This window comes from Mytilus edulis, chromosome 4 (genome assembly GCF_963676685.1).
Source record: "Mytilus edulis chromosome 4, xbMytEdul2.2, whole genome shotgun sequence".
In the NCBI taxonomy this organism is placed as follows: Eukaryota; Metazoa; Mollusca; class Bivalvia; order Mytilida; family Mytilidae; genus Mytilus; species Mytilus edulis.
In genome coordinates this window covers 53,620,586-53,634,915 of record NC_092347.1, presented here as the reverse complement: position 1 = coordinate 53,634,915, position 14,330 = coordinate 53,620,586, and the positions used below count along the sequence as shown (strand labels likewise).

The 14,330-nt window shown below is 31.9% G+C and overlaps 1 protein-coding gene across 3 annotated transcripts in view; it reads right to left on the bottom strand.

Annotated features, from left to right (window-relative positions):
- Positions 1 to 14,330, bottom strand: part of LOC139521908 (coiled-coil domain-containing protein 186-like) — a 78,555-nt gene that overhangs the window by 12,139 nt on the left and 52,086 nt on the right. For all 3 annotated transcript variants that reach the window (XM_071315626.1, XM_071315625.1, XM_071315627.1), the window contains exons 4-12: positions 13,758 to 13,886; positions 12,698 to 12,910; positions 12,060 to 12,179; positions 11,316 to 11,420; positions 8,347 to 8,445; positions 7,697 to 7,926; positions 7,000 to 7,180; positions 6,614 to 6,688; positions 4,779 to 4,863 (exon numbers count right to left, since the gene is read on the bottom strand). In XM_071315626.1, the coding sequence (XP_071171727.1) occupies positions 4,779 to 4,863; positions 6,614 to 6,688; positions 7,000 to 7,180; positions 7,697 to 7,926; positions 8,347 to 8,445; positions 11,316 to 11,420; positions 12,060 to 12,179; positions 12,698 to 12,910; positions 13,758 to 13,886 (1,237 nt within the window). The remainder of the gene's footprint in view (positions 1 to 4,778; positions 4,864 to 6,613; positions 6,689 to 6,999; positions 7,181 to 7,696; positions 7,927 to 8,346; positions 8,446 to 11,315; positions 11,421 to 12,059; positions 12,180 to 12,697; positions 12,911 to 13,757; positions 13,887 to 14,330) is intronic.

Below are 14,330 nucleotides of genomic sequence, written 5' to 3'. Positions count from 1 at the left end.
ATGACGTGCTTATTTCGATTTGTAAACAACACTGTGATAAAATTCTGGATATATCTATACTTAGAGCAGACTCAGAGAAATACATAATAATGGTTGTTACAATATACTTCCCACGTAACCTTTTTTGGAACCTATTTGCAAACCCTTTGTCGATTTTATTGTTTTAAAAATTGCAATTAAAAAAGGCAAAATAACATTTATTCTTATTCGGATGCATAATAAAAGAAGTAATGCACAACAGCTCCGAGAAATCAACAAAATAAAAATAAAACAAAATTCTGCAAAAGTCTTTTAATGTTTTTGTTTTCATGTAATTTCAAAACATGACATCATACAAATGAAAACACTAGAGATGTACATTTCTGTTACATGAACCATCGAAATTCTTATAACATTGAACTAAAATTGGTTTTTGAGGTGGGTTTTTTTTCTATTCTTTTGCCTTTTTCGCATATTTACTGATTTCAGCAAGTCAACATGGCTGGCGGCTCCAAAGTTATGAAAAGTCAACTTTGGATTTGACAATAGATTTTTGATAAACTATGTAAATTAAAAATGGCAAAAGTTGGATTTGAGAATTAAAGAATTTAACATATTTTTTTTCTAGCAGTTATCCAAGAAATAATCCATGCAAGCTACAGATTTGTGAGAATGTTTGAGCTTTATCTAACAGGGAGTAAAAAAGAACAGCCACACTCACCACATACCTCACTTCAGTTTTTTAATGACCGTATTTGTCCTATTAGAAATCGAAATAATTCATGGAAGCCATAGACTGATGGAAATTTACACATGGCCTGGGCTGTGATAATCATTAATTTTATCCCTGCTAACTTGTTGCAAATTTACACATGGCCTGGACTGTGTGTAAATTTCCAACAATCTATGGCTTCCATGAATTATTTCTTAATTTGCCAACGTTTAGAAGTTTACTTTTTTTAATTGCTTGCTTCTAGGAAGCAAAACGTTGACATATTTTCCGTATATGCAAGTGACCTTAGGTTGACCCTTCTCGTAAAAATCCAGATCGCAATACACATGGATATGCCATTGAATTAACTATTATCTGTAATAAACCTGCTCAATATCCATGCTTCTTTGTTGATTGGTTTACTATAAGGTGACAATCCATAAACTATGGCTTCAAATCACGACAATTAAGTAGCTGCCATATTTTCACTTCATAACAGACAGAGGGGGAAAAAATTGACGATTATTTTAAAGATATGTTTGTGTAAAAAAATGATAAAATCATGTACAGAAGACTTAGTTAATGTTATATACATGCATTGGTTCAAGAATTGGATAAACATCATTTTTCACCAGTCACTTGTTTCATATGATTTTTAAAATTTTGAGATTAAATGGCCATACAGATATTACAGACTGTACAAGAAATGCTGTAAAGTTTGTTGAGTATAAATTTTCTTTGTCTTTATAAGCAATGATCATCATGAACATTTTGAAATATGTACATGAAAATTTTCTTACATAAATACTTAGAATTTTCCCTTTGTTGATACTAAATGGCCTTCAAAACGCAAACAATAAAGGGAGGAATCAGTACTAAATTATTCAAAATTAAACCAGGTGCTCCGCAGGGCGCAGCTTTATACGACCCCAGTGGTTGAATCCTGAACAGTTGGGGCAAATTTGGTCACAATATTCAAGCTTGATTCTGTCTGAATTTGGATTGTGATCAAGTTTTTGACATAATATAGGTTTTTGTCACAAAATTAATGTGGTCAAAGATCTAACAAATCTATTGCAAAATACTGTGTAATTGAAGATTTCTTCTTGAAACTTTTCAAAATTCGAAATTTGAAAATTTTTGAAAAAAAGGAAGCTCTTCAAAAAATGGTAAACAAAACACCCCCCCCCCCCCCCCCAACTTTTTGAAACCCCCTTGGAGCAATAACCCTTAAACTCAATCCCATGCTTTCCATTGCAGTATTGAACCTTGTAGTACAATTTCAGAGAGATCCATACACTTAAACACAAGTTATTGTCATGATTGTTTGGAAACTAGAAAAATGCTTCTTTTTGGCCCTTTTTTGGCCCCTAATTCCTACATATTTTGGGCAATTAACCCAAAACTTAATCCCAGCCTCCCCTTTGTTATATGGTACATTGTGGTACAATTTCAGAGAGATCCATACAATTACACATAAGTTATTGTCTTGAAACTAGAAAAATGCTAATTTTGACCCCTTTTTGGCCCTTAATTCCTTAACTTTGCCCCTAAAATGAATCCAAACCTTCTACTTGTGGTTTTAAAGATTGGGGTATGATTTCAGAGCAATTGAAATACTTCTACACAAGTTATATCCTGGAACTAGAAAAATGCTTGTTTTGGGTCCCTTTTGGGCCCTTAATTCCTAATCAGTTGGGACCATCATCCCCAAAATCAATCCCAACCTTCCTTTTGTGGTATTGAACCTTCTGAAAAAATTTCATGAAGATCTATTCACTTTAACTAAAGTTATTATCCGGAAACCAATGTGTCTTCGGACGACGACGCTGACGACGCAGGTGACGATATCATACCATTATACGATCCCAAAATTTTGTTGGGGTCGTATAAAAATTGTAAGGGTTACATGGAATGCAGTTTCTTACCTACTTTATGAATGTAATTAATGTTTTAAGAACATTTACTGCAGACTGTATGTACAGTTGACAGGAAGAAAACTAATGCCGTGTTCACATTGACCTAAACTAGGTGTTGTGTTAGTGTAACTCACACAAAAACTTAACATAATTACGTTCTGATTGATAAAACTCAATGTTTACATGTAGTTTAAATCATTTTTTGTCTACATGCAGTGGATAGTTGATGTAGGCCTTGTGTAGGTTAAGTGTACACAAAACTATGCATTCAGAATTCCCATGTATATTTAAAAAAGAAACACTTTTTATATAAAATTGATACTTATAACACTTATGAATAAAGTTCTTTACAGAAATATTTGTCTAAACTTGATATATTTATTTGTTATAAAAACACTTTACGTAGCCTTATAAAACCCCTAATCAAGACTCATCCATCATCATTGCCGAACACATTAAATTCATTTGAAAAGGTCTTCCCATATCGATTGGACGTACACAGATAGAAATATTTGCCACTGGTCTTTATACTCAAACAACGATTCACTCATAAATTCATTACTGAAAAAAGGGTGAGGTTAATTGTTTGTTTGTGTAGTATCTCAGATCTGTAAAAATACAAATAGAAATAAAAAAAAACATTACCCCCTTCCTTTGCCAAATACACCTTGGAGAAAAAAAACCATTTGAAACAAATAGAAAAGATAGAAATGTAGTGATCCTTAACATCGCAATTCTTTTTCTTCGTCTGTAAGCACGCTGATGGCGAGCCTACGTTTTTAATGTGTAATCGAGCCATCTTCAAACTAATGCAAATCATCCAAAATGTCTTTCTTAAGGTAGTACAATACAAAGATTTTATAACTCCAACTCCCAAGTTTTAAAATGCTGTAACTTTCTTAATAATGCTTGTAAATTTATAAAAGTGGTAGTTTTGGATAGCTAACAGATCACTCTTTCAAATAAATGCAATGTTAGTATTATGCAACAATTATGTAACCAATTATAATGTTAACTGTATCTAAAATATTTTTCACCAAATTTCCACTTTCAAATGAAATTAGCTTCTGCATAGGTATCCCTAGAGGGATGATTTTATTATATGTTATTCCTATGGCCATTATCTACAAAAGGGTGTCTCAGATTTCAGATAGAATGAATAGAACAAATTTTACACCTAATTGAACATTGTCTTCTTTTATGTGGTTAGGATGTTTACACTAATTAGAGATTTATGAGAGAATGGAACACCATAGAGACAATCTGAGACACCCTTTTGAAGCCCATGATGTTTTGATTAAGATTCCGTTAAAATTTTCTGTATAGTTAAAGAGATGATAGAGCTAAATTCATTCAAGTGAACGTACCCAGATTTCGCCACTAATTACATAATAATTGATTACATAATGATTGCATAATAAAAATATTGCAACCATTTAAAAGAGTAATCTTTTATCTATCTATATATACCTCTTTTATTATTTTCTATGCATACATAAGAAAGTTACAGCATTTTAAAGGTTAGGAAAATTTGAATTCGGTTCTACGTAATGAACATTTAAATGACATATAGTTTTCAAGTGTGAACAAATCTTATGTACAGGTAGTTAAACAAGGTGTATCGGTGTGAACTTTAAAGTGAAACTAGTGTACATTACATTAAACAAAAGGTAAACAAGTTTACTGTACATGGCATTTGGTGTGAACACGGCCTTAGTCCATAAATAAGTAACATACAGAACAGGAGATATTTTTTTTTAACAAAATTTCCTTCTACATACATGTACTAGGTCTTATCATAAACAAACTTGCCCAAGTTTGGTAGAAATCCAGGATAGTTGAAAAAAGTTATTAAAATTTTAAAAACTTTACCACAGAGTGAATGTAATGTTAACAGGCAGAAAAAGGAAGTCCATTTATAAGTGAAATACAGATAAAGAAGATTTTTGTTTTTACAAATTCTATTTTGGATACTATTTTATGGTCATAAACAAGCTTTTGTGCAAGTTTGGTAGAAATACAGGATAGTTTAAGAAAGTTGTTAAAATTTCAAAATCTTTAACCATAGAGTGAATATTTGTGGCCGCCCCCACGGGAATGTAGGATCCCTATGTCAAGAGTCGAAGGCTCGACAAAAATACAATGTTCTGAGAATATTTTTAAGTTACCTTTTTTAGACTTTTCATTGAATTTTTCTGTCAGCTGTTTAATTTCTTGTTGACCTCTAGTTGTAACATCTGATAATCTGTGAGACTGAAAAAAAATAATAATTCTAAAGCTCAGACTAATAAATGAATGACTGTTGGCTCAACATTGAATGGCAAACATTTAATGCATAAGGCAACCATTATATAAAACTTGTTCAAATGAGAAGGGATGCAATGGGTAGGGTCTGCAGTTTTAACATTTTGAAGCATAACAAATTACAAATAAGATTAATTTCCCCACCTCAATGAAAGAGTGGCATGGTATAAACACAACCCAGAAAACATAGGAAGAGTGAGTGCACATCTGGGGACGTTTTGGAAAGCTTGAAGATTAATCATTATTGTATAGCCATCAGGACCTTCCACAATTTAATCTAAACATTAAATTTAATGCTAAAGAATCTATAGTGCCTAACAAGATTTTGTGAGGTAGACGAAATTGACTTTAAAACGATCGTATTGACTTTTGATGTGCAGAAATAGGCAGATCGGACATATTTTGACTTTAGCTACTTACTTCTTAAGTTTGGGATTAATTGTAATCAACATATTCCAATGAGACTGAAAAATGCTTTTTTTTATTATGATAAATAATAATTTTACCTGCCGTAGTCGTGCGTAAAATATATTTCGGTATTTCTCTTACGAAAATGACTTGTTTAATGGAACAAAACGTATTATTTGTAAACTTTCTCTTTACTCTTCACAATAGGCTTTTAAAAAATAACCTTTCAACTGTATATTACGAAAATTTTGTGAAAATCGAATAAGTGGCAATTCTTACCTTTCATACCTTAACTTTCATTGATAAAACATAATATTGACTCGTCCAGTGTCCAGTTTCAAGGTCATTTTAGTTACCGTACACATTCATGCACGTTCTAATTAATCATTATTGTCATGTATGAAAAGCATAAACAAGTTTGAAGTAAACAAATAACAACTTAATCCAATCAAATTGCCTACGATTCAATAACAATGACCAGTCCACATCATAAAAATGTATAGGGGTAAACTGGGTAGGAAGAAAATGTCAGATATATTAAGTTCATTATTTTGCAATAACGAGTAAAAATTTGTTAACCAATAGATTTGTTATAATTTCATAAACATGTCGTTATGTATTGGTATAGTTTTTGGATCTTTCATTAGCGTATTTAAGGCTGTAGAAAGTTTGGCCTTCAAAAGTCAACATAATCATTGACTTTATAAAGAAAATTCGCCTTTTTAAAACATTGAATGTTTCACAAATAATACGTGACAACAAAGCAAAATCATTTCTTAAAACACTGCAAAAAAAATAATTCTGATTGATGCAGTGGTATTGTCATAAATTGCACTGGAGTGAACAGTGGTACATCAAACGTCGAATTCCCTCACACAATGTTATCACACACTATAAATGAGATCTTTTGTTAATAGTAATTTTGGAATCTATAAATATTCTATTACTACCAAAATAGCTGTTCTGGATCAGATTTACTACTTCATTAAATTTCCATCACAATGTTACACTATTGATTCATTAATTTTCTTAAGTATCAGTTTTCCCGTATTAAGGTAAAATTAGATATTCATTGGTATATTTATATTTGTTGGTATTACAACAAAAATGTGTATTTTGTTGAACTTATAATATTGTGGTTCACCTGTACACGTACTAACAAAATTCCATAAAAATTAGTATCCCACTAAAAATAATAAATCCACAATAAGGTTATTTAGTTATCAATAGTTGCTGAAAATTTTTCAACTATTTCTGAAATTTTTTTGAACATCTAATTTAAGTCACCTACCAGTTCATCTAAGTTGCTTTCTTTGGACTGGAGATCCATCTTTTGACTTTGTACTTCAACTGATAAAGCCATCACCTATCAAACAGAACAATATATAGTTACCATAGTATGCATATTTATGCTGATAACAATTTGTAGAACCTTGCAGATAGCAAAATGTGGCTGTTAAAACTCAAACAGGATTGACTCAGACAAAAATATGTTAAACTAAAAGTAAAACATGACATTGGAGTTAATAATTATGTGAATTAGCTCAATCCACTATTTCTTTAAACAAATTAATTTGGATCAAGTTTATCTGCATTATCTCAAGTGTGACTGCAAAGATACAGTAATACGTCAAGTTAAACCTTATTATAACCAACTACATTTTCTATAGCTTTTACCTTATCATTCAGAGCAGAATTTTCTGATTGAAGTTCAGCATTCTTTGTGGTTAGTTTCTCCGTCAATTCTAATTTCTCAGATTCTCTCCTACGACACCCTTCCATTTCTATGCTTAAATCTTTATTGTTAATTTTAAGGTCTGAGACTTCTGCATCCAGTGAAGCTATTGTCTTTTGTGCTCTGAATAAAAAGAACAATTTTGTTTAATTTCATCTACAAAAGATTTCCTGGTTTCCCAAATAAAGACTAATATTTTGTTGCTTAAAAACAAAATCAGGAAAGCTTTAAAATTTTCACAGTAAATGAAAATGAATTAAGTTTTGGGGAAAACTGTATAACTGGCATTGTACGAGGGGGGCAGGATCTTTTTCGGGACGTCAGGATCAAATGTTTTTAAGCTCGGGATTGATCTTTTCAGGAATTCTTTTTATGAATTTAGGGATGTCAGGATTTAAATTTCTTTAAATTCAAGACCTCGTGATTTCATGTTTTTAAGCCCAAAATTTAAGGATCAGGACCCTCCAACCGCCCTCTTGTAACTCAGGGATACCTCATAAATATTTTTCATGGTAGTTTTTATGGTGTGATAAAAGGTGCAGATCTACATTTTACATGAGTGCATCAAAAGAAGCACCTGATAGAAACTTTACTGATCTTTTTCCTACATTGATCCAAAATAACCATATTTATTTTTACCTTTTGAAATCTGATTGTAATTGAACCATGTGTTCAGTTTTATCTTGTAATGTTTTATTTTCAGCTTTCTGTTTCTGTAACATATGTTTAAATTTATTCAGCATTTCTTCATCCGTTTTATGTTCCTCTTCCAAACACATGGTTTTATCTTGGTATGTGTGAAGTTCTGAAAGCGTCTCACGATGTTTTATCTTTAACTGTTCAAGTTCCTTCATGGCTGTTGTATATAACTGTAAAAAAATAATAATAAATATATTGGTTATTTATAAGTTTTATTAAATTTCAACAAGCTGTCATTTAATTCTAATGAATTGGTACAAACCTACCGATACCTATAAATAATTTATTCAACAGTTTGAATGTTTGGTTAATTAGTTATATTCTGAAAGGCATATGCAATGGTAACCTTTTAAGTTTATGTGTTTTTAGGGTGTTTTTTTATGTGTCATAAAACTTGCCAGTTCCAATGTACTGACTACTGAGCTGATGATATTCTTGGATACAAGGAGTCCGCCAGCAGGGGCAGTCTCTCTTCAGGTCTAGAAAATGAAAATCATATTTTATAAATTTGGTGCATCAGAAGGGCTTCTGAGATTCACCTTCCTCAGGAATACTCAATAATTAAAGACAGACGATACACATATATCTACCTCTTCTTTGTCTTTATTTTCTGTCTCCTGAAGTAAAAGTTCAGTCTGTTTCTTCTTTAGTTGTTGATCCAGACTGTTGGATTTTATCTCCTCAGATTCCTATAATGAAATACACACTTATTTTGCAATTATAATAGGAAATTTGTGGAAACTTTTAAAACTTTTTCTAAATATTTAAATATGAGTATTCACATTATCAAGGGCATAATATTTGTAGATCAATACATAACAGCTATATTCATATGCATGTAACGTCACGGTACCCAAATTGCACCTTTTTAGCAAAACCAGATGCTCCGCAGGGTGCAGCTTTATACGACCGCAGAGGTCGAACCCTGAACAGTTGGGGCAAGTATGGACACAACATTTAAGCTTGATACAGCTCTGAATTTGGATTGTGATTAAAAAGTTGACACAACATAGGTTTCTAACACAGAATGAACGTGGTCTAAGAACTTAAACTTAAAAACTTAAAATTTTTAAATTGGACATTTACCTATTATGGTCCAATATAAAAAATCTAAATACATGGTTAGATTCAGCATATCATAGAACCCCAAGAATTCAATTTTTGATGAAATCAAATAATGTTCAATTTTAGACCCTTTAGGCCTCAATGTGGACCAATTTGATAACCGGGTCCAAATATTAAAAATCCAATTACATGGTTAGATTCAGCATATTGAAGAACCCCATATATTCAATTTATGTTGAAATCAAACAATGTTTAATTTTTGACCCTTTGGACCTTAATGTAGACCAATTTGAAAACAAGACAATACTGTGCAATTGAATATTTCTTGCTATTGCCCAAAACTGTGCAATTGAGAATTCTTTGCTATTGTGCAATATTGTGCAATTAGATATTTCTTGCTATTGCGCAATACTGTGCAATTGAAGATTTCTTGCTATTGCACAATACAGTGTAATTGAAGATTTCTTGCTATTGCGCAATACTGTGAAATTGAAAATTTCTTGCTTTTGCACAATACTTAATATTATAATTTTGGACCCAGATTTGGACCAACTTGAAAACTGGGCCCATAATCAAAAATCTAAGTACATGTTTAGATTCAGCATATAAAAGAACCCGAAGAATTCAATTTTTGTTAAAATCAAGCTGAGGTTAATTTTGGACCCTTTGGACCTTAATGTAGACCAATTTGAAAACAGGACAAAAAATTAAGAATCTGAATACACGGTTGGATTTGGCATATCAAAGAACCCCAATAATTCATTTTTTGATGAAATCAAACAAAGTTTAATTTTGGACCCTTTTGGCCCCTAATTTATTGGGACTAAAACTCCCAAAATCAATCCAAACCTTCCTTTTGTGGTCATAAACCTTGTGTTAAAATTTCATAGATTTCTGTTTACTGAAAAGGCAAAATGCACGGAAACGTCATCATGCGACGTCATCTTTTTAAAATAAGAAAATACAAGATGTAACAAGTATCCATTTCTTAAAAAAACGAAGAGTAAGCATGGACTAATATCCAATTGTTCAAAATATTTGAAGAAATTAAACAAAAGCTCTGTTATTCCACTTTTGACAAAGCGAATTTAAGCATGGATGCAATTTGGGTACTCCTCGTTACAGAATCATTGATGGTTTGGAGGTCAGTTCAGACCAATTTTTCTATGATTCCATATGGATTCAAAATTAAATTGGTGAAACCATATAGTAAGTAATGATACATCTAAAAAATACACACATATTGAAAACTTTTGTCTGAAGTGTGACGGGATTGCTTCCCTTATAAAAACTTAGTAGATACTTAGTCAGCCGTAGGCGGTTGAGCTAAGGAAGTACTTCTTTAGCTCAGTCGGTTAGCGCGCTGCCTTGTAACACAGAGGTCCCGGGTTCGAGTCCCGGTGGAGACAAGCAATTTTGTAATGAAATTCGTGCTCTCCGGTTACATTGGCGCCCAACAATAATAACCCACGGTTAGAAGAATTACCTAGCCAGGTTAAAATATAAATATAAAAAAAGATGAAGATATCATCATTATAGAGTATAATGACTCTTGAGGTGGGGGAAGTGTGACGGGATTGCTTCCCTTATAAAAACTTAGTAGATACTTAGTCAGCCGTAAGCGGTTGAGCTAAGGAAGTACTTCTTTAGCTCAGTCGGTTAGCACGCTGCCTTGTAACACAGAGGTCCCGGGTTCGAGTCCCGGTGGAGACAAGCAATTTTGTAATGAAATTTGTGCTCTCCAGTTACAGAAGCATAAATAAATGTAGGTTAAAAAACTGTCAAAATAGGTGCAATTTGGGTACCTTCTCGTCATGTAATGTGGATTCATTATTATACGTTGGATACCAATTTTCGTGGATTTCATGGGAACAAATGAACCACGAAATTAAATGTTCAAGGAATAACAACTTTGTTATAAGCTTGTATGCACATTTCGGCAAAACCATAAATACGCAAGTTTTCCTTAATCCACGAAAATTGGTATCCATGAAAATAAAGGAATCCATAGTACATAGTTGTAAAGATACAAACAATAAACTAAGGTTTTTTTTGTATGAAAAAGCATACCATAACAGGATGAATAAATTACATTGATTCCAGATATTACTGCTGATATTCTATGATTGCAATTTTTGAAGAATGGACATCAATGTGAAATTAACCATTACATGAAATGCTGTATACAAATTATGCTATCAAAATTCAAAGTGTGTGTTTTTGTATTTGCTATACCTATAGCAAGTTTAGGGTGTAGGATTTTCTCGCTGTGTTGAAGACCCATTGGTGGCCTTGGGCTGTTTACTGCCTTTTAGTCGAGTTGTTGCCTCCTTGACACATTCCTCATTTTCAATCTCAATTTATCTATGCTGTCACAGTTTTCTCAATAATAAAGACATCCCAAAAGTTTCTTGTTTACATTATTTGAACACAAGTTCTATAGTTATTTCAGGTCAAAAACTGAATAGATTGGTATTTAAAATTTAAACCATACCTGGTAGGTTTTAATAATTTCCTGACAATTCCTCCTGATTTGTTCTGTTTCTTCCTTGGCTTCTTTCAATCGCTGATTTATTTTCTCTAAATTTGCTTTTGTTTCCTTTAAAAATAAAAATATTAATATCAATAACATTTGTTCATTTGACTTACACATGTATTTCAAAAGGTAATGAATGGGTTATAATGTCTATTGTGCAAATATCAACCATTGAGAGACCCAATTAAATGTATAATATTATAAATATATTAATTAGCTGTATTTCTTACAATCTTTTTAATTTTAAAACAAACAAAGTTATCTGCCTTGAATTTAAGGTATTTTACCTTTTTGTTTATTTTGATGGACTTCATTGCTCCTGTCTAATTTTTTTTTTATTGAAAATGAATTTTGATGCTAGTTTACTATCAACAACATCAATACAATTATAAAAAAAAATATCATTGGAGAAAAAGAATTTTAATAACACTTTTTTTTGAAAATTGTTTTTATTCCAAATTACCATTGAACCACAATTAGTGAATTAGTGTCACCTTGGATTAATAGCTTAGCAAGGCACTATCAACTCCTTTACTTTATATGTTATTGAAGTTTATTCTGAGCCCATTTAATGACAACTATACCTTGTAACCATCAAGTTCAGTTGTAACTTTACTTATAATCCATTTAAAACTAGCCTTATTGGCTGATCATCCAGTTTAGCTCAAACTCTATTTTTAGCCATTTTAAAGATAACCTTACCTTGTGACCATCCAATTCAGCTCGTAGTTTATTCTGAGCCCATTTAATTCTGACATCAGATGAAGAAACTTGTTCTTTAAACTTCTCTGCTTCTTTTCTCATATTCTGAGCTTCACTTGACTGAAATAATAAATAACATATGTTTCAGCCATGTTTCCAACTTTGATTAAAATCCTAGTTAACTCTGGTATGAAATTCTAATTAACCTCTCACTAGTAAAACCACTTCTGGGGTGTTAAGTTCATCAAATTTACAGTTTGTTCCCACCTGAAAAAAATTCTAACATTGTGAACTTTTTCTTATTAAATGAATAAATAGAGAACATATTATCAACTAGACAGTTATACAAAAGTATATTCAGTCAAACCTTTTTATAAGGTCATCCTAAAGGAACAGTGAAAACTGACATTACAAGAGAGATGACCTTTGATTTCAGGTTCAAAATGCAAAATGTATAGTTATGACTTTAGCAGTAAAAGCAGAAGGTGACTTTTAAAACAGGTTTGGCTGTAGTTAACCAAAATCTTTCCAAACAGAAATTTGATGATCCCACCGAGTACATGAATAACACAATGTAGTTGTTTTGTGTACATTCTACCATCATCACATTTGGAAACATGTTATCAACAGATACTCACTTTTAAATCTAGTTCATGACCCAGACGTGTTTTCTCTAACTTCAGATCTTTGATTTTCCCCAACAGTCCATCCTTTTCTTTTGCTGCATCTTTAATTTTAGATTCTAGCCTCTCTATAGCTTTCTGAGCACCAATATTATTTTTCTCTGCTTGTGCATATTTAACAACCATTTGATCTTTTTCTGCTACAACCTCCCTGTAAGCTTTTGTCACCTACATTAGTGAAGTAAAACCTTAAGTAAATATGTGACCAGTATTATATGCCTTGAACACCTTATAATAACTTTCCAAAGCATGTCCAGTTATAGGCCTAATAGGATTGCTAAAATTCTATGACAATAAGTCTCTATAGGCAATCATACAAATCATCCAACCTTTATATTTTATGCAATTAAGACCTTACTTGCTGAATTTTGAAATATTTATGTTACCGTTATTCACTTTTCTCATAGTATATCTAAATTTTGACCAATACACATTAATATATAAATGAGTTTTCAAAAATACAGACATTGAGATAATTTACAATGGGATTATCTATGAGATATTGTTCACTAATGATATCTACATCTCACATCTACATAATACTTCTTAACTTCAATATGTTGAAGATTACAAGAAGGCACAGTTATAAGTTAGCTTTAAGAATTTAATAAATATGAAGTTAATGAGTCATGGATTTTAAAATGCATTACATAGAGTAACACGCTAACACAAGGATAGATTTCCTATTTGTGAAAGTCTTGATTTGTAGTTCTTGAGAAAATGCACAAGTATTAAATACATAGCCAGTATGTGTAAGAATAAAGAAGTATTAGGGAAAACAAAATGTTCATGAGCAATGAAAACTTTAAATGCAATACACAGTATAGTATGCTCACATGAAGCTTGATATTAAATTTCAGGACAGGAGGCTCTGAATTGTAGTTCCTCAGAAAATGCTACCAAAACTTTATGGGATGATAATTATGTTAGCCTAAACCTGTACACTCCTTGAGTATGCGGGTACAATTAACAGCTCAAAACATTTTCTTGTGACCTTATGCAAACAACAATTTACCTGGTCAGTTCTTGACTTTATTTCTACTTGTAGTTCTGTGATTGCCTTTTTTGCTGCTGTATCATGACTGGAGAGCTTGTCCCTCAATCCACGGATTTCTTGTTGTTGTTGAGATATTGTGAACTCCAACTGTAAATAACAAGTGTACATGACATTGGTGCTGACAATATTCCGTGTAGTCACCTCATACATAAGACAACCACTTCTATCATTGTCTATGTTAAAAATTAAGAAATAATTCATGGAAGCCATAGATTGTTGGAAATTTACACATGGTTTGGGCCATGATATTCGAGTTTTATCCTGAGGTTAGCGAGAGATAAAATTAACGAATATCACGTCCCAGGCCATGAGTAAATTTCCAACAATCTATGGCTTCCATAAACAGATGAATTATTTCAATTCTAATAGGATGATTACAGTCATTAAAATACTGAAGCAAGGGTTGGTTTGATGTGTGTGTGGCTGATCTTTTTTAATCCCAGTTGTTAGATAAAGCTCAAATATCTTAATAAATCTGTAGCTTGCATGGTTTATTTTGTGAATAACCGCTAGAAAAAAAACTGTTTAATT